The following is a 20,573-nucleotide window of genomic DNA, read 5'->3' as shown; positions in this document are numbered from 1 at the left end:
CTCCGCTCATGAAGGGGCGTCACTTCCGGCGTGTGCGTCTGGCGTCCGGCCGGCGCAGGATGGCGGCCCTGAGGAGCTGGCTGTCGCGGAGCGTAGCCTCCCTCTTCAGGTACCGCTGCGGTCGGATACGAGGGCAGCACCGCAAGGGGTTTGGCGCCGCAAGTAGCGCGGTGGCCGGGACGGCAGCGCCGGCGTAGCTGGCGCTCGTTTCGCTCCTCGGCCGAGCGGGCCGCGGCGTCCCGCCCCTCTCAGGCCCGAGGACGTCCCGGCTCTGCCTCCCGCCTCCCGCGGCCAAACCGGGGGTTTATTTCTCACTGACGGCTTTTCCATTATTCCGCTGGCTGAACGCCAGTCCTCCTCCCTCCCCAAGCTCGGGCTGGCTTCCTGGGGCGCCTCGGCCTGCCCGCGAGTTCCCGTTGGCCCATCGCCGTCACTGGAAGGAGATGGGGGAGCGGCCGGGCGAGCGGCGGGTTATGAGAGGAAGTTTTCCCTGCGGGCAGGAGAGGAGCTGGTCCGCCCCGCGCGGCCCTGCTGGCTGCGGGTTCCAGGTGTGGCCTAGTGGGGACCATCGGGGACACCTGGAAACCTCGGCCACAGGTCCGGAGCTAAATGCTGCGTGCAGCAGTGTTTATTTTGGCCGAAGGTTTTTAAAAAGCTTTGAGACTGCCTTTTAAACTTCCACACCTGTTACCGATTAAACTTCGGCATCACTGGGCCCGCACCCCTGCGCGGCCGAGGTTCCCGAGAGTTGGGTGGCAGGTGGCCCTTGCAGCGAGTCCGAGGCTTTGCAGTCCGACGCGCTCTCCCCCGAGCCCTGACCCAGCATCTCCGTGTAGGCTCCTGCTTGGCCGAGTGTGAGTTTCTAACGCCTGCAAACAAATTGAAGACACGTACAGATTGGCGGTTACCGCCTTCCTAAATTTGACTTGTGTTTCTAGGTACAGGCAGTGTGTTCCTGTCGTGGCGAACTTGAAGAAGCGCTGCTTCTCAGACTTGATAAGACCATGGCACAAAACTGTGGCCGTTGGATTTGGCGTGACCCTGTGTGCAGTTCCTATTGCACAGGTAAAAATACTGCAGTGTCAGTGGGTGTTTCTTAGTGTGCAGTGCCCTCCTGGAGTCTCAGCTGGGCGGTGAGCCATCAGCCCTTCTGGTACCCAGTGCTCCCCCACCCGCGCGCTGGTTTACTTTCTCCTCTACCAGCATCATCGTTTCATAGCTGAGCAAATATATTAATATTCCCATTTTTAATTGTCCCATTTGGTAGGAACAGTATGTCAAGGTGGTCAAATTGTATAAAGAGGGAGGAGAATAAGATGATATTACAGCCTATCAACAGAATAGTCTCTCATTCAACAAAAATTTATTGAGCAACTTTAATGTGCCATATGTTGGAAATGTAAGAACAAAACAGAATTCCTGCTCTCATAAAACTTGCATTCTGGGGTGGGGGCGCCTGGGTGGCTCAGTCGGTTAAGAGTCTGACTCTTATTTGTTTTATTTTTAAAGATTTTATTTATTTTAAAGAGCACGGGTGGGGTGGGGGGGTGAGGAGCGGAGGGAGAGGGACAAGAAGACTGCACTAAGCACAGAGCCCTACCCCAGGCTCGATCCCACAACCCGGAGATCATGAACTGGGCTGAAACCAAGAGTCAGCAGCTCAACCTACTTGGCCACCCAGGTGCGCCAAGCGTCTGACCGTTGATTTAGGCTCAGGTCATGATCTTAGGGTTGTGAGATCGGGCTGCATTGGCCCGGCGTGGGGCTCCACCCTGGGCATGGAGCCTGCTTAAGATTCTCCCTCTCCCTCTGCCCCTCCCCCCATCTCTCTCTCTCTCTCAAAAACAAAAAACAAAACCAAAAACAAAAAACCCACATTCTAGGTAAAAGAAAGGGGAGAAAATAAATATAAAATGCCACCTGATGAGTGCTATGCAGGAAGCAAATAGGGTAAGAATATAGGGGTACTGGGAGGGAGTTGGATAGGAGAGTGTGGTCCAGGAGGGCTACTCTGATAAGGTGATGTTTCAGTTGTGATCAGTATGATCTGAAAGAATGAGCCGTGGTAATATCTTGGAGAAGAGTTTGCCAGGCAGAAGGAACTCTTGAGTGCAAAGGCCTAGAAGCAGGTGTGTCTACCTGATATGTTTGATGAACAGCAAAAAGGTTAATGTGGCTGGAGTGGAATGAGAAAGAGAGCATAATGGACAAAACCAGAAAATTAGCTGAGGCTCAGACTGTTTTGTCCTTTTGAGCCATTGTAAAGCTTTGAATTTTATTCTGAAAAGGAAGCCACAGAGGATTTTAACACAAGGCTGTTACCATCTCACATAAGGTTTTAAAGGTTGCTGTGTGGAACTAGGAAGACCAATGGGAGATTGTTGCTCTAGTCCAAGCTTGGAGTAGGCGGGCAACAGTGTAGGTGGGGAGAAGTGGACCAAATGTGGTCAGCATGAGTTGCTGATGGATTGAATGTGGAGTATATTTCAGGGTTTTTGAAAAAGCCTAAGCGCCTGAAAGAATGGAGTTACCATTTATTGGAGTGGAGGGGAAGTAGGTTTTGGGATGATGAAATCAAGAGTTGAGTTTTGGAAATGACAGTCTAAAATATCTAGTAGACATCTAGGTGGAGTTGTCACGTAGGTGATATGAAAGTGGTACCTTATTAAAAAGATCACTGGTTATATGCTTTCTGAGAAAGAGCTCAATAGGAAATTAGCAAACCCCATTTTGGCAGAATATTTCTGATACTTATATGTGTGTTTATCACAACAAGATCAATTCCAGGGGCACCTGGGTGGCTCAGTTGGTTAAGTGTCTGCCTTCAGCTCAGGTCATAATCTCGGGGTCCTGGGATCCTGGGCCACCTGCTCAGTGGGGAGCCTGCTTCTCCTGCTCCTCCCCTCCCCACTCGTGTTCTCTCTCTCTTAAATAAATAAATCTTAAATGGAATTGATCTTTTTTTTTTAATCACAAATCTTTTCAGCATCTTCTGAGGCTTTCTCATGAGCCTGCGTCTTTTTGTTCCTCACACCAAACCTCATCTCTGCTTGTTCATAGAATTGTTAATCCTAAAACCTTACTTGAGCACCAGGCCATTTTCTGCCACAATTAGGATAGCCTTTCTTCTTTCCTTCAAAAGAAGTTTTTGGGTTTGTCCTTTCTCAGTTCATACACTTTTCTTAAGCCGCAGTTACCTCAGTTCTGGGCCACATGACAGGAGCCTCAGGTCATTATCCTGTAGGAATGGCCGTTCCACTTCTGTTCTTCAGAACCTGCAGCGGCTCTCCGTTGTGTGTTGCAGAACTAAAACTCAGCCAACTCTCCCCGTACTCCAGTCTCCTTGTTCTCTTACCTCCCTTGTGCTATCTGTTGGAACCAGGCCAGATCCCTGAATGTCTCCTGCATGCAACAGATGTATCTTTTCCTCATTATTTCTTCATCCCCAGGCTGCCTGACAGTTCTCATCCTAGCTATCTTCAGGCCCAAGTCCCACCTCTTTTTAAAGCCTTTCAGAGTTTCTGGCCAACAACGATCTCCCTCTTTCTGACCACTTGTGTTGTATTTTGATATTTGATGATTACACTCTCCTGAGTCAGCAGAGCATAATGGAAAGGGTACAAATGTTGACGAAGATGTGGTTTAAGGTCAAATATGTGACTTTTGGGGAGAGAATGTAACTATTCTGGGTTTCCATCTCCTCATCTGTAAAAAAGAAGTGATAATACCTGGGCTGTCATGAGGAACAAGTGAAAATGCACTGTAAAATGCATTATGGGTGGATCAGTCGGTTAAGTGTCCGACTCTTGGTTTTGGCTCAGGTTGTGATCTCAGGGTTGTGAGATCAAGCCCTGCGTTGAGATTAAAATAAAATGCATTATGAAGACATAAGTTAGAATATATCAAAATTAGCTTCCAATGAGCAGAAATAATATTCTTTTCAGTCTTTCTGTACCTTCAGTGCAAGGTATGTAATGAATACTTACTTGAATGGAAGATAAATATGGTAAGTAAAATTCTGGATTTGTTCATGTGTCAAAGATTTCTTGACTGCTACTTTCAGTAAGTGATTCTATGGGTTTATACTCTAGCAAAAACAAGACTGCATATGATTAGAGGAATTGGTTTCTTTGTTCTGATACAATAAATGCTCTGCTGAGGAAGGAAAAGGCAGAGTCAGGGATGACCTGAAAGTAGAGCGTTCCTATAAAACCTTTCATAATTCAGCATAAAGTGAAGAGTATCTTTCCAAAAGTTCATGTTATGCCATTTTGCTTTTTACAAAAGACATTTAGTACAGTAACGGCTTTTTTTTTCTTTGTAAACTTAAAAATCCTCTCCGGACTTCTTTTCGTTATTGAAATAAGGTACTAGTACAGTCAGGTACCTTAAGAGCAAAGAGACTTAGTGCAGACTTTCAGAAAGCAGGGAATACTTGAATTTAGTTAAGGCGGCCACATTTCCTTAACTCTTGAGATAGTTACATTGGCTTATTTTTTTTTTTTTTTTAACATAATAGCTGAAGTCAGAGTGAAGTGTCCCCAACCCCTACCCAAGACTGTACTGTTCATTCTGCTCAGAATTGCTCTCCCCCATCCACCCATTTACTTCTTAGACTCAGCTTATCCCTCATCAACTCTGTGAAGCCTTTTTAAGCTATTTTCATTCAACATAGAAGTGATTGTTTTCTCATGCATGTCCCTACTTGTAGCTTGTACAGACTTCTGGGGCGCCTGGGTGGCTCAGTCGGTTTAGTGTCTGCCTTCGGCTCAGGTCATGATCTCAGGGTCTAGGGATCAAGCCCTGCATCGGGCTCCATGCTCAGCAGGGAGTCTGTCTTTCTCTGGTGCGCGCTCTCTCTCTCCAAATAAATCTTTAAAAAAAAGACACTTATACAGACTTCTGCCACCATGGTACTTGATTGCATTAATTTTTCAAGTTCCCTGTTAGACCCAGCTCCTCCCCTTCCCCATCTGAAATCTTTGAGGACAGAGAATAGATCTTACATATCTTCATATCCCAAGTATCTAGCCTGTGGTAATGAATGAATCATAATTTCATCGAATTTGTTGGTTGTAATTACTAGACTTTCATTTCATATAAAGAAATGCTTGGCTATTTGGAACATAGCATAAAAAATAAAAGTAGATAGAAAGCATACTCTGGAATTATTTCCATATGTTTTTAATAGCCAAAACAACGCCTAAAAAGAAAACAAGCAGTTGTAGTGTCAGAAGTGTTTTTCACTTGTTCCTTCAGCTGCTTCAAGCTTTAGAAGTTGAGTGAAATGTTTATGTCTTTCAGAAATGGGAGCCTCCTTCTCTTAGTAATGACGCATTAATGAGGAGGGCTGTGTCTTTGGTTACCGATAGCACCTCCACCTTTCTCTCGCAGACCACGTATGCATTGATGGAAGCAATCACTGAATATACTAAGGTAAGTGTCGTCTTGTTAGGTCTTGATCTTCTAAACCAGGGGTTAGCAAGCTGTGGCTTGTAAACCAAATCTACTGTGATGCCTGTTTTTGTAGTTTTACTGGAGCGTAGCCAGGCTCATTTGTCTATATGTTGTCTAAGACTGCTTTTGTGAGTTAAATAGTTGTAACAGAGACTCTAGGGCCCATAAAGCCTAAAATATTTACTCTCTGGACCTTTGGAGAAGTTGGCTGAGCCCTTGACCTAAATCAGTGATTTTTAGACTTTCCCCAGGAACCCTTTCTAAGAGAAAAATCTTTAAATACAGCAGCCCAGTAAAAAAGACAAGAAAACCAAGCTGATTGAGTTCAGTTACGGGTAAAGGGGTCTAGAGTCTACCACTCACAGCACCAGGGATTTCGCTGTGGGGACAGTTGGAAAACCACTTATGAGGTAGTAGAGAGGTATCTGGATAATCCAAATCATTTATAGGTTTATTGTACCTTCATTTTTCAGCAGCTTTTTCCCTCCGCCTTCTGAGTTTTCCCCTGCATTGTATTCTCTATGTCTGAATTGCTAACAAGCTTTTATAAACACAGAATTTGACAAGTGGAGATACTTATGTCCTGGAATAATGCCTCTACCTCCTACAATCGTGTAGTTTCGGTGAGGTGGAAAGACTGAATGGTTTGCTGTAACGGGACTCTATTTTCTTGGGGTATAATCCTAATATGCCTCACTTACTCTACTCATTTATTCTATATTTGTAGGCCGTTTATACCTTAATTTCTTTGTACCGACGATATACAAGTTTACTTGGGAAAATGAGTTCACAGGAGGAAGATGAAGTGTGGCAGGTGATCATAGGAGCCAGAGTTGAGGTAAGCAAGATGTTAATAGACATTTCTGTATTAGTGCGCCTACCTCGTTGTGGTGTCTGACAGTAACTGTTCTCCGAATCTGGTTTGAATAAACCCATGTTAATGTGCTTATTAACCTCTTCATGTTGTCTCAAGTGCTGTGTTTAATTAATTTACAGATGACTTCAAAACAACAAGAATACTTGAAGTTGGAAACCACGTGGCTGACTGCACTTGGTCTTTCAGAGATGGCGGCAGAAGCTGCATACCAAACTGGTAGGTTCAAGTTGTCACTCCCTAGGTGCCATCTGAGTTTTCATCTGGCTGTAAAATGAGGGATTTAGATTAGTCTAAGGCCCGTGTGGCTCTAACTTTGTGAGAAAATGTCCCCATTTCCACTAGCTAGGGAGGCCATAGTCTAGAAAACGACACAGCTATTGCCAATTAGAATAATTGCATCTAAATCGTTTTTAAGCATTTTCTTTTTATACCCCCATATTTATGGATAACTGGTCATACGGTGGCACAGTTGGAGGAGACTGAAGACCACCAATCTGTATGAACCTTACTGTGTAGATGGAGAAACTGAGACCTGGAATCCTAGTCAGTGGCAAATCCAGGACAAATAATAGCTACCATTTATTGAGTACTGGTCTGTTTCACGCTTTGCAGTAAGTATTTTGTAGGATTTTTAATTTAAGGAACTGTGAGGATTAGTATCCCCACGTTACAAATGAAGAAAATGGGGATCGAAGGGTTAAGAAATGCACTGAGATGCTGGGTACAGTAAGATTCAGCGCAATGCTAAAGCCTCTGTACCTTTGCATCCCAATATAGAAAATGCAGTTATTCATTCACCAGGATGTTTTCTGAACCTCTCAATCTACCCAGTGGGCTTGAGCTGAAGGTTTTTAACTATTTAAATATATTTTGAAGAAAACTCTATTCTTACCTGAATTGGTCTCAAACTGGGTAGCTCATAGAAATTTTTGTTTTCTGATTCTAAGGTAACAAACTAGGGGCTCTAGTACCAAATCTTAAAAAGGATATAATATATATTTTTAAAAGTAAAAAAAAAAAATCTTAGTTAACTAAAGGACTCTGAGATCCTAGAAGCACAAGTGGAATGAAGAGTGAAACATTAGAAATGTGAAAGCATTCGAGCAGTGCCCCAGCAGAGGGGGGAGCAGGGTTGCCAGGTGCAGTGAACGGGAAGGTTTGCTGAGGCAGTCCAGATTGAGCTGGAGAAAAGGGAAAGTGTAAGCATTATCTGGGAAAAAAGACATTTTTACAAAACTGATTAAAAGGTCTCAATATGAAATATAGAAAGAAAAATAAACTATAAGGAGATTTACCTACAAAGGAAGTGTAATCAGATGTGGCTTCTGATCAACAACCCTAGATGCAAGGGGACAAATCAATAACCTAGAATTCTGTATCCAGCCAAATATCATTTCAGACATAAAAATACTTGGTTTACCAACCACGTATGCTTTCTGAAGAAACTGAACAAAATTCAGTAAAACTTAAATTTTTAAATCCATTTGGGGAAGAAGTGAAAGCATGCCAATAGTTGTTTTGAGAAGAGCTAGACATCAGCTCAACATTAGACCTTGCTAAACAGAACTTGATAAAAAAAAATTTTTTTAAAACTTCCCTATCTTAAATTCATTTAAGATTTTATTTCAGAGAGAGAGAGAGCAAGAGCAGGAACACAAGCAGGGGGAGTGGGAGAGGGAGAAGCAGGCTTCCCACAGAGCAGGGAGCCAGATGCAGGGTCGATCCCAGGACCCTTGGGATCGTGACCTGAACCGAAGGCAGACGCCCAACGACTGAGCCACCCAGGCGCCCCAACAGGGAAGTCTTAAAAGAAATAGAGGAACAAGTTCCAACATGAGTCATCACAATAACTATGAATATGTTCAAAAAAACTAATCACAGCTAGGGGCGCCTTGGTGGCTCAGTTGGTTAAGCATCTGATCCCAGCATCCTGGGATCAAGCCCCACATCGGGCTTCCTGCTCAGTGGAGAGCCTGCTTCTTCTCCCCCTGCTTGTGCTCTCTTTCTCTGGCAAATAAAATCTTAAAAAAAAAAAAAAGTTATAAAAAGCTAAACCAAACCATTATTAAAAGAAAGCTACTCCAAAAAGCTGGCAGAACAATGTTGAAAAGATATTCAAAGTAATGGTCATAAAGATATTGGACTTGAGAAAAAAGTGGATGAACTCAGAATTTCAACAAAGAGAAAATACAAAAAAAAAAAAAAAAGGGTGCCTGCGTGGCACAGTTGGTTAAGCGTCCCACTCTTGGTTTCAGCTCAGGTGGTAATATCAGGGTCGTGCGATAGAGCCCCACACTCAGCACAGAGTCTGCTTGAGATTCTCTCCCCCTCCTGCTCTTGCTTTCTCTAAAACAAAACAAAACAAAAAAACCCCACCAGAGGTGAAGAATTCAACTGAAATAAAAAATAATACACTAGAAGGAATCAACAGCAGATTAGAAGATGCAGAAGAATGGGTCAGCAACCTGGAAGACAGCATGATGGTGATGGAAAACAAGCTGAAGGGCAAACATAAAAAATGAAAACAGGTTAAGGATACTCGGTGATATCAAGTATAATAACATTTGCATTATAGGGATCCCAGAAGAGCTAGAAGGGGGCAGAAAACTTTCCTAATCTGGGAAAGGAAACAGACATCCAGGTCCAGGAAGCACAGATAGCTCTTAACAGGATGAACCTAAGGAGATCCACACCAAGACACAATATTACAAAAAGTAATGATAAACCGAATTTTAGAAACAGCAAAACAGTTACATGCAAGGGATTCCCCGTAAGGGGTATTTGATAGCTGGTTTTTCAGCACAAACTTTGTAGGCCAAAAGGAAGTGGCATAATACGTTCAAAGTGCTAAAAGGAAAAAACCTACAACCAAGAATACCCAGCAAGGTTATCATTCAAAATATAAGGAGCGGTAGTTTCCCAAACAAAAGTTAAAGGAGTTCATCACCACTCAGGAAATGTTAAAATTCTGAAAGGAAAAAAATTCACAAGTAAAAGCAAATATATTTGGTAAAAATACCATTCACTTAGCCAGTATGGTGGTTAAACCACAAAAGTAGTAAAAATCTATTATATCTACAAAAATTAGTCGAGGGATACACAAAAAGATGTAAAATGACATCATATACATAAAACATGGGAAGTAAAAATGTAGTGCTTTTAGAATGTGTTCAAACTTAAGCAACGAACTTAATATAGACTACTATGCACATGTTATATATGAACCCAGTAGTAACCACAGATCAAAAATCTATAATACACAAAAAATAAACATTAAAGCCATCAAACTTGGAGGGGAAAAGAACAAAAGATGAAAGGAACAGAGAAGAACTATAGAAACAGAAAACAATTAGCAAAATGGCAGTAAGTACATACTTATCAGTAATTTCTTTAAATGTAAATGGACTAAGTGTTCCAATCAAAAGACAGAGGGTGACTGAATGGATAAGAAAAACAAGACCCATCTATAAGCTGCTTGCAGGAGACTCACTTCAGACTTAAAGACACATATAGACTGAAAGTGAAGGGATGGGAAAAAAAAATACACCATGCAAATATAAGTGAGACCGGCGCTGGTGGGGGGGGGGGGGGAGCGGGAGGGGACCAGGGTAGTGATACTTCTATCAGACAAGTAGACTAAGACTGTGTGGGGCACCTGGGTGGCTCAGTCAGTTGAGCATCTGCCTCTTGATTTTGGCTAATGATCTCCGGGTCATGAGATCAAGCCCCATATAGGCTCCACACTAGGCATGGAGTCTGCTTAAGATTTTCTCAGGGTGCTTGGATGGCACAGTCAGTTGAGCATCCGACTGACCCTTGGTTTCAGCTCAGGTCATGATCTCAGGGTCATGAGATCGAACCCAGCATCAGGCTGCACACTCTACTCGGAGTCTGCTTAAGATTCTCACTGCCTCTCCACCCCCCACAAGCACACTCTAAAATAAATCTTAAAAAAAAAATTCTTTCCCTCTCCCCCTCCCTTCCCGTGTGTGCATTCTCTCCCTAACCAAAAGGAAAAAAAGGAATCAATCCAAGACATAACAATTGTAAACTATGCACCCAACATAGGAGCACCTATATATAGCAAATATTAACAGACATAAAGGGAGAAGTTGACAGTAATCCAATGATAGTAAAGGACTTCACCCCACTTACATCAAAGGATGGATGATCCAGACAGAAAACAAGGAAACAATGGCTTTGAACAGCACATTAGACCAGATAAACCTAACATTCACACACAGAACATTCCAGCCCAAAACAGCAGAATACACATTCTTTTCAAATGCACATGGAACATTCTTCAGGATAGATCATATGTTAAGCCATAAACCAAGTCTAAGTTTAAAATTGAAATCCTATCAAGTATCTTTTCCTACCACAATGAATTGAGACAAGAAATCAATTTCAAGAAAAAAACCTGGAAAAATAAACACATGGAGGCTAAACAACATGCTACTAAACAAGTGGGTCAACCAAGAAATCAAAGAGGAAATCAAAAAATACATGGAGAAAAATGAAAACACAATGGACTGAACAAAAGCAGTTCTGAGTTTACAATAATACAGGCCTACCTCAAGAAACAAAAACTTCAAAAAACCTAACCTTACACCTAAAGGAGCTAGAAAAAGAACAAATCCCAAAGCTAGTAGAAGGAACAAAATGATAAAGATTGGAGGAGAAATAGGAAAGTTTTAAAGAAAAGATCAGTGAAGCCAGGGGCGTCTGGCTGGCTCAGTCGGTGGAACATGTGACTCTTGATCTTGGGGTTGTGAGTTCAAGCCCCAGATTGGGTGTAGAGATTTTTCAAAAAATCTTAAAAAAAAAAAAAAAAAAGAAAATGAAGCCAAGAATTGGTTCTTTCAAAAGATAGACGAAATTGATAAACCTTAGCCAGACTCATTCAAAAAAAAAAAAAAAGACTCAAAATTGGAAATGGAATAGAAGTAACCAACACCACAGAGATACAGAGGTTTAAAAGAATATGAAAAATTATATGCCAACAAACTGGACAATCTAGAAGAAATAATAAATTCCTAGAAACAGAAAATCTTCCAAAAGTGAATTAGGAAGAAATAGAAAATTTGAACAGAAAAATTATTAGTAATGAGATGGAATTAAAAAAACCAACAAACAAGAGTCCAGGGCCAGATGGCTTCACCAAATTGAATTCCACCAAACATTTAAAAAGATACCTATTCTCAAACTACTCTGAAAAATAGAAGACAAAAGAAAATTCCCAAATTCATCCTACAAGGCTAGCATTACCCTGGCACCAAAACCAAAGACACTACAAAAAGAAGAAAACCAGGGGTGCCTGGGTGGTGCAGTTAAGCTTCCTATTCCTGGTTTCAGTTCTGGTCCTGATGTCAGGGTCACGAGATCAAGCCCCTGCGTCAGGCTCGGCACTCAGCAGGGAGTCTGCTTGGGATTCTTTCTCCCTTTTCCTCTGCCCCTCCGCCCCCAAGCAGCACACACGCTCACTGTGTCTCAAATATTTAAAAGAAAACCAGAAGCCAGTATCTCTGATGAACATAGATGCAAAAATCCTCAATAAGGTATTAGCAAACTGGGGCGCCTGGGTGGCTCAGTCGGTTAAGCATCTGCCTTCAGCTCAGGTCACGATCCCAGGGTCCTAGGATCAAGCCCCGAGTCCAGCTTCCTGCTCAGCAGAGAGCCTGCTTCTCCCTCTCCCTCGGCCTGCTGCTTTTTGTGTTTGTGCTCGCGCAAGCGCACTCTGTCATATAAAACCTTTTTAAAAAATATTAGCAAACTGAAATCAATAATACATTAAAAAGATCATTCACCGGGCGCCTGGGTGGCTCAGTTGGTTAAGCGACTGCCTTCGGCTCAGGTCATGATTCTGGAGTCTCGGGATCGAGTCCTGCATCGGGCTCCCTGCTCAGCGGGGAGTCTGCTTCTCCCTCTGACCCTCCCCCCTCTCATGCTCTCTCTCCCTCATTCTCTCAAAATAAATAAATAAAATCTTTAACAACAACAGCAAAAAAAGATCATTCACCAAGAACAAATGAGATTTATTCTAGGGATGAAAGGGTGGTTCAATATTTGCAAATCAGTGTTGATACCTCACAATAAGAGGAAGGATAAAAACCATAGGATCAATAGATGCAAAAAAAAAGCATTTGACAAAATACAACATCCATTTGTGTTAAAAACTCTCAACAGAGTGTGTTTAGAGGGAACATCCCCCAACATAATAAAGGCCATATATGAAAAACCCACAGCTAACATACTCAATGGTTTACAAAAAAAAAAGATTAACAAGGGGCACGTGGGTGGCTTGGTTGAGCATCCGACTCTTGATTTCAGCTTGAGTCATGGTCTAGGGGTTGTGGAATCGAGCCCTGTGTTGGGCTCCTTGCTGGGCACAGTCTGCTTTGGTATTTTCTCTCTCCTTTTCCCTCTGCCCCTACCCCTGCTTGTGTGCGCGCGCACACACGCACACTCAAATAAATAAATAAAATCTTAATAAAACAACCCATTTACAATTGCACCCAAAGCAATAAAATACCTGGGAATAAATTTGTCCAAGGAGGTGAAAGACACATACTATGAAAACTAGGACATTGATGAAAGAGATTGAAGACAACAGAGATATAAAGACATATCATGTTCTCATGCATTGGAAGAATTAATATTGTTTAAATATCCATAGTCTCCCAAACAAGCTACAGATTCAATGCAACCCTATCAAAATACCAATAGTATTTTTCACAGAACTAGAATAATCCTAAAATTTGTATGGAACCATAAAAGACTTTGAATAGCCAAAGTAATCTTGAGAAAGTAGAACAAAGCTGGAGGTATCAAAATCCCGGATTTCAAAATATACTACAAATCTATAGTAATCAAAATGATGTGGTACTGGCACAAAAAGAGACATAAATGGAGTAGGATAGAGAGCCCAGAAATGAACCCACACCTATGTGGTCAATTGATCTACAACAAAGGAGGCAAGACTATACGATGGGGAAAAGACAGTCTCTTCAACAAATGGTGTTGGGAAAACTGGACAGCTACGTTCAAAAGAATGAAACTGGACCACTTACTTACACCATACACAAGAAATAAACGGATTAAAGACCTAAGTGTGAGACCAGAAACCATAAAACTCCTAAAAGAAAGCATAGGCAATAATCTCACCCTTAACAACCTATATGTATGGATATGTCTCCTCAGACAAGGGAAACAAAAGTAAAAATAATTGGGACTACACCAAAATAAAAAGCTTTAGCATAGCAAAAGAAACTATCAGCAAAACAAAAAAGCAAGCTAACGAATGGGAGAAGATACTTGTAAATTATATATCTGATAAGGGGTTAATATCCAAAATACATATAGAACTTACACAACACCAAAAAACAATCCAGTTAAACAGGCAGAGGATCTGAATAGACATTTTTCCAAAGAAGACATACGGATGGCCAATGGACACATGAAAAGATGCTCAACATCAGTAATCACCAGGGAAATGCAAATCAAAATCACGAGATCACACCTCACACCTGTCAGAATGGCTCCTATCAAAAAGACAAGAAGTAACAAGTATTGGCCAAGATGTGGAGTAAAGGGAATCCTTGTGCACTATTAGTAGGAATGTAAATTGGTGCAGCCACCGTGGAAAACAGTATGGAGGTTCCTCAAAAAATTAAAAATAGAAACACTATATGATCCAGTAATTCCACTACTGGGTATTTACCCAACGAAAACAAAAACACAAATTCAAAAAGATATATGCACCCCTGTGTTTACTGCAGCATTATTTACAATAGCCAAGATACGGAAGCAACCCAGTGTCCATCGGTAGATGAGTGGTAAAGAAATTATGAACGATGTATGTATGTGAAATAAAAGGTGTAAGAAGATTTAAAGAAATAGGGGCACCTGGGTGGCTCAGTCAGTTAAGCGTCCGACTCTTGATTTCTGCTCAGGCCATGATCTCAGGGTTGTGAGATGGAGCCCCACGTTGGGCTCTGTGCTCAGTGGGGAGTCTGGTTGGGATTCTCTTCTCTCCCTCTGCCCCTACCCCCACTCATGCGCTTGCTCACGCTCTCTAAAATAAATAAAAATCTTTAAAAAATAATTAAAAAGGCAAAATCGGTTTCCTTAAAAATTTGGCAAGTATGACTTTTTAGAGGGCAAAAATAACATCAGAAAGGGCTATTAGAGATATGGAGGGCTTTTCATTATATAAATATTACAGTCTTTATGGAAATCCCAAATTGTCCCCAAAAGTAAAGAATCCAAATAAAACCAATAACCATAAAAGTTGAAATAGCATTCAAAGATTTTGTGCCCCCAAAATGGACACTAAGCCCAGCTGTTTCGTGGAGAGTCTTAGCAAATCTTCAAGGAACATAATTCCTGTTACAGAAAGCATACCAGTGCATAGAACGTGATGGCAAGCCTTCCGACTGTTGTCACTGTATAAAGTCAGCATGGGCCCTGACCGCAAACTGCACTAGGCCAGCACTGGAACAAAACTATGGTCAGCATCACTTACATGGATGTAAGTCAAATATAGCCATTCACCCTCAAAATACAAGATACTTCAATACTGAAAAAAAAAACTATCGACATAACTCCCTACTTGAGATCATCTGCAGTAGAGGAGGAAAGCTACGTAATATAATGGCCATGTAATGTCACTATGTGCCCCGAAGCCGTCAGTAAAATGTAGTGCCCATTTATGATGTAAATCTAAGTACAGTTATGAATAGAATTTTTCTAACATGATAAAGGTTAAGTAATTCTACTTAGTAATGAACTATGAGAGGCATTCCCATCAAGGTCAGCAATAAGAGGGGTGCTTACGATCTACTAACTTTTAGCATTGTACTGAAGATTCTTATTAAGAATTAAGGTTGGAAAGAACCACCCAGATCTTCTATAGATGAATTGATAAATATGTGTATCTATATGAGGACATACTAGTAGCAGGTAAACAAAATGATAGAGCCCAAAAACATTTTTAAAGAAAAAAATTGTAAAATATGTTCAATAAGTAGTATAAATTTACATAAAGACACAAAAGGTAAAGTATTTCTCTATGCATTCCATAGGTACAAAAGAGGAGAAAGATGCCCTTTCAACTTCCAGCAGAGGTTATCTCTGAAGATTGGGTTGGGTGATGAAAGAGAGCTTTGACAATTCCATTGAGCTATTAATTTGTCAAAAAGAAATGTGTTAGTTGTGTAAATTCATAAGGTGTCTATATGAAGGGCTGTGTAGCTATAAAGAGGATTGTGGGAGTTATAATTCTTAATAATGATAGCTGCCGATAGCTGGAGAAAAATGCCGACCTCAGTGTGGAGGTAGGAAGTTCTCTGCTGTGCAGAGAGGGCAGGGACAGACTAAGACGGAGGGGCTCAGATGCCAGCCACAGGGCCCCAGGCTTTCCTCGACAACACCCCCCCCCCCCCCCGGCCCTGCGCGTTCCGCCCCATGTGACCTTTCAGCCTCATTGTCCCATCTTTTGGCAGGAGCAGATCAGGCCTCGATAACTGCCAGGAATCATATTCAGTTGGTGAAGTCGCAGGTACAGGAAGTGCGTCAGCTGTCCCAGAAAGCAGAGACCAAGCTGGCAGAAGCACAGACGGAGGAGCTCCGTCAGAAAACACAGGAGGAAGGGGACGAGAGGGCCGGGCCGGAGCAGGAGGCCTACTTGCGTGAGGACTGAGTGCCCGGCTGCTGCCCACGTCTGCCGGCCCCGCCTGGGGAAATCCCTGCACGGAGAGGACACAGCAGGTCCTGCCCTGGCCCATCAGGCCGGAGTGAGCTGGGAGCGCCTGGCCCCTCCCCCCCCCCCCCCCCCCCCCCCGCTGTGGACCTGGTTCTTAGCCCTGGGGCACTGCACCCTGTTTAACATTTGACCCCAGTCTGCACAGCTTCCCGGGCACCCATCTTTTTCCCTCTCACCCAGGGCATCTCAGCAGCCTGGCCAGAGAGGGGTCCTTTTTTGTCATGCCCACAGACAAGTTCAGTAGCTGTTTAACTTCCATTTCCAGTCTTATATTTTCAAATATGATTTAGTCTTTGCTCCCCCCATAGGAATGTGCATTTTTTGGGCGGGGGGGGGGGGGGAAGAGGAGCTTGTTTATAAGATTTCTTTTTAAGTGTTTCTAATGCCTTCTGTGATCTGGTCCCATTGCCTGTAAGGACAGCTGAAGCCCAGGAGCTAAAAGTCCAGTATTCTTAAGGAACTGAAAGCAGAGCGTTTACCTGGTGCTCAACAGGACATGTTCCAACACATGCTTCTTGTTTCCTTCTTTCCTTCGAGTTTCTCTATTGTATCTGAAGGAGAATAATTTTTTTTTGTTTTGCATTTCAGAAAGAACATGTTTGTGTGTATATTCTGGGGCCCTGTGCAGCCCCTTTCCTTCACCTCCCAGACTGGCAGAGCCCCAAGGGGCTCCAGGAATTCCCCCCCCCCCCCCGCCCAGCACCCGAGTTCTGGCAGCATTCACTAAGCCAAATGTGGCTCCCATTCAACACATGCTGGGACCGGTGAAGCCAAGTTTCAGTGTTTTTAATCAGAGTTAGCAAGGTTGGGGTGGGGGTTACAAAAATGAAGTCAGCGTTTCCTGTAGACCATCAGGGTCAAGTGTCAAGGTTCTCAATTTGTCATCATGACAGGAAAATCAACACTGGGTCTACTCACTCAACCCGCCCCTCGGAGTCGAGGCAAGGGGGCTGCTGCACACTTGAGCCCCTCATCTGTCACCAGCGCCCACATGGTCCACATCTCGGGGGGGCTGAGGCGGTGCACCAGGAGGAGCCCCCGGTACAGGCAGGGGTCTAGGGGGTCCAGGGGCCGCCGTATTCCAAATGTCTTAAAGCCCGCGTGGTGCATGGGGCTCACCCCCAGCTTCCTCAGGCACATGCCCACAAAGACATCATCGATGGGGAAGAGTTCAGCCTCTTCCACGGCTGCTTGGAGGCGCTGCACGGTGGCTCTGGACATGACATATCCCCCACCCCCGGCATAGGGCGGGTAGTGGCGGGCCCCGTACATGGACGGGGGGATGAAGTATTTGACCTTGGTGTTCCTGTTGGGCAGGGCCTGGCGGATCACGTCTCCCACCAGGAGGTCCCGGGCTGGGTCCCAGCCCTCCAGGAACTCCAGCACGTTGGGGACATGGACGAAGACATCATCATCTCCCTTTAGCACGAAGTGGGCCTGGGGACAGGCAACCGCCACCCAGCGCTGCAAGTGCAGCTCCTTGAGGGTCAGGTTGAAGAAGTCCTCCGCAAAGTCCCACTGCAGGATGTCATCAAACTCGCGACTCTCGTAGGCCAGCAGCTGGGCGGGGGGCGCGGGTCCCGCCACCCCCAGGAGGAACACCAGCTTCAGCCGCCGGCCCCTGGCCCAGCCCCCCACCCGGCCCCACGTGCTGCGGATAGCCGCGCGCCGCTCCACGTGGCCAGGCTGCGACTTGATGGCCAGGAGCAGGAAGGTGTCCTCGGCACAGCCCGAAGGCTCCAGCAACACGGAGAAGTTGCGGCAGTGGCGATAGGTCAGGAAGAGGCGGTGACGGCCAGGCAAGGACAGGGAGACGTTAGCCACCGTGCGGTTGGGGGCACACTGGCTGCGGCGGGGCCCCGGGGGAGACCAGAAGGGCTGGCGGGCCGCGGGGCCCCCCGCCGGCGTGGCCTCCTTCTTCAGGAAGAGCAGGCCGCTGAGCAGCAACACAGCCAGGCTGTAGGGGACCAGGCAGCCCAGCCCGCGGGACATGGCGGGGCCTGCAGGGAGAGAGCAGAATGAGCAGGCCCCGCCCGGCCGCCCCCCAGCCGCGGAGTCCCTGCTGGCCGGCCTGTCATTTACTCTTAGCGCATCGTCTGGCTCTTTCCAGAGTCCCGCTCCCCGGGGACAGGCCAAGCACGTCTGCGCCAGCCCTTGCCTTCTGCGGTCCTCAGAAGGCTCTCGTGAGCTGGCTCCCCCAAAGGACTTGCAGGGCTTGAACCCGAGGCACCATGGGGCGCCTGGCTGGTTCAGTCAGAAGAGCATGGGGCTCTTGATCTCCGGGTGGTGAGTTCGGGCCCCACACTGGGTGTCAAGATGACTTAAATTAACTTAAAAAAATAAAAAAACCAAAAACCTGAGGCACCACAAGCACTTTCAGCATTTCCCAGGAAACTCCAGTATCTTCTCGTGAAAATGGCAGAGCTAGTTGTTTCCAGTGAAATTCATTCTAAGCACAAAACCTGACATTGAGGGCCCTTGAGTGTAAAATCAAACCATTACCCCCCCCCCAAAAAAGTGTGCACTCTAATGTGTTGGTGGCAGGCCCTGTGTTAGGTCTCCCCGCAGGACAGCCCGGGGCACTGCGCTTAGAGAGTCTGCTCCTCCTGAGAAAGGCAACCCCAGAACCCGTCCTTCACGTCTGCCTCAAGTTTCTTCCCGCATCTTGGAAGGTTTCTTGGAGTCACTTAAAGGGGGGTTTTAAGAACAAACCCGTTGCACAGAAGAGCAGGAAGGCAAGCAGGAAAGCCGAGACCTGTGCCCGCTGCCTGCCCTGCAGCCGCCGTGGCCCACCCCTACCCCGCACGCGGCCCTGGTTCTCTCTCAGCAAGCCCCCCAGCAGGACCGAGAGAAGGCCCAGAAATGGAGGCCGGGAGAGGACGTGCCCAAGATCAAGGGCAGCAAAGCCAGGCCTCGAGCCCCTCCCCTTCACCTCCGCTGCATGTGGTCCTTATCCACCAGGCCTTCACTTCCACCCAGTCCACCCGCAGTCGCCCCATCCCGGTCCCACACCGCTTCGGGCCGCCGGGGATGCGGAGGCAGCCACGACCGGCAGGGCCGCGGAGGAGAGAGACCAAACAAAACCAATCCCGACTTGAGACGGTGCCGAGAAGAAATGGAAGCAGCGTAAGGGAATGCAGTGACTGGGGAAGAGGATTCCAGCCTGTGGGGGTCCAGAAAGCGCTCCTTGATAAAGGACATCTGAGCAGGGGCTGAACGGAGGGGCCAAACCGCAAACACCTGGGGGGGTGGGGGGGGAGGGTGCCAGGCAGCGTCACGGAGCTCCCGGAGTCGGAGCAGGTGCGACGGCCCTGCGGCCAGGAGCGTGCTGCGGCCGGAGGAGGAGGGGCAGGGGGAGGAGGGGCAGGGGGAGAAGGCCGACACAGAGGGCCCCGGTGAGGGGCGCGCGACAGCTTGGGTTTACTGTAAGCTCGGGACAGACCCGCTGGAGGACTCAGCGGAGGCGGCGACAGCAATTACACTGCTTGCCAGGTTCCTCCTGCGGCGGCTTAGGTGATGGACCAGCGAGGAAGCGGCTGCATTCGTCAAGCGCACGCCGCAGCTGGGACGGGCGCCGGGGCCGCCGCGCGGGCAAGCGCGAGGGCTTCCAGCTGCGGGCGGGGAGCCTGGGCCCGCGGCGCTCCCGCTGCGCACACCGCCCCCCCCCCCTCTGACCCAGGCCAGTTCCCCCCACCCCCCGGAAAGACTGCGGAGCCAGGCTCCCCACCGCTCACACGACTGTGAATCCGAATTCAGTACCTGCCCCGTGTAGGTCTCCATACGGTGAGCCCCCAGGAGCCCGGTTCTTAACCCCGCGTGGGCTTCAGCGAGGGCACGACCCCCCTGCAAGTGTGCTGCCGAGTCCCAAGGGTCTGCAACTGTTTCTGGGGGCGGGGGGGGAACAGCCGTCTCGGGTCCTGGGGGCTCGGCGACCCAACACGCTACGATAAGGGAAAGTGCCAAGGGCTAGTTCCTTCCACGCGACAGCCTCTAACTGGCTGTTGTGGGGGCCGAAGGCCGGCGGGGTCGTCGGAGCAAGGAGCAGGGGCCCCGCGGCGGACACCCCTCCCGTCCACGAGGCCCGCTTCCGGCCGTTCGGGCCCCGGCGGGCGAGCAGAAGCCGAGGGGCAGCAGGAGGCCGCCTGGCCCCGACGGCCCACCGGGGGAGACGACCCCGCCGCCAGACCCAGCGTCCTCGCGGATGCGCGGGCCCCTCCGGCCCAGGGAGACGCGCCTGACCCCGCAGCGGGGGCCCCAGGCGCTCCCGGGCCCGCTCAACCCGCCCCCTGCGGACCTACCTGAGCCGGGACGCGCGGCCAGGGACAGGCGAGGAGCTCGCGCAGCCGAGCCGCGACCCGGGGCTCTAGCCTCGCACCGCCCGCTCGGCTGGGGCGGGGCTCCGGGGCGCCGCGGGACCCCTCCCACACCGGGCTTCGCGCACCCGCTGCGCACCTGCGGGCGGAGAGGCCGCCCCGC

General features: G+C 46.8%; 2 protein-coding genes across 2 annotated transcripts; one reads left to right on the top strand and one right to left on the bottom strand.

The window, feature by feature from the left end:
- Positions 1-16,606, top strand: DIABLO (diablo IAP-binding mitochondrial protein). Its single transcript, XM_032431543.1, has 6 exons — positions 1-109; positions 939-1,065; positions 5,305-5,436; positions 6,185-6,295; positions 6,454-6,550; positions 15,838-16,606. The coding sequence occupies exons 1-6, from the start codon at positions 9-11 to the stop codon at positions 16,032-16,034; spliced, it is 765 nt and encodes a 254-aa protein (XP_032287434.1). The 5' UTR covers positions 1-8; the 3' UTR covers positions 16,035-16,606.
- Positions 16,607-16,873: 267 nt separating this feature from the next.
- B3GNT4 (UDP-GlcNAc:betaGal beta-1,3-N-acetylglucosaminyltransferase 4) lies at positions 16,874-20,470 on the bottom strand. Its single transcript, XM_032431402.1, has 2 exons — positions 20,396-20,470; positions 16,874-18,097 (listed from the first exon to the last, which is right to left on the bottom strand). The coding sequence occupies exon 2, from the start codon at positions 18,087-18,089 to the stop codon at positions 17,016-17,018; it is 1,074 nt and encodes a 357-aa protein (XP_032287293.1). The 5' UTR covers positions 18,090-18,097; positions 20,396-20,470; the 3' UTR covers positions 16,874-17,015.
- Between the last annotated feature and the right edge of the window lie 103 nt (positions 20,471-20,573).

Source organism: Phoca vitulina, unplaced genomic scaffold (genome assembly GCF_004348235.1).
Source record: "Phoca vitulina isolate PV1807 unplaced genomic scaffold, GSC_HSeal_1.0 scaffold46, whole genome shotgun sequence".
Lineage (NCBI taxonomy): Eukaryota > Metazoa > Chordata > Mammalia > Carnivora > Phocidae > Phoca > Phoca vitulina.
Note: the sequence above shows the minus strand (reverse complement) of the source record. Positions and strands in the feature narration are given on the sequence as shown.

Bases quoted from the DNA above. Each gene is read 5' to 3' on its own strand.
- DIABLO (XM_032431543.1), top strand. From the start codon at position 9: ATGAAGGGGCGTCACTTCCGGCGTGTGCGTCTGGCGTCCGGCCGGCGC. The intron at 1,066-5,304 runs GTAAAAATACTG...TATGTCTTTCAG, and splicing joins GTGCAGTTCCTATTGCACAG to AAATGGGAGCCTCCTTCTCT. The intron at 6,551-15,837 runs GTAGGTTCAAGT...ATCTTTTGGCAG, and splicing joins AGAAGCTGCATACCAAACTG to GAGCAGATCAGGCCTCGATA.
- B3GNT4 (XM_032431402.1), bottom strand. From the start codon at position 18,089: ATGTCCCGCGGGCTGGGCTGCCTGGTCCCCTACAGCCTGGCTGTGTTG.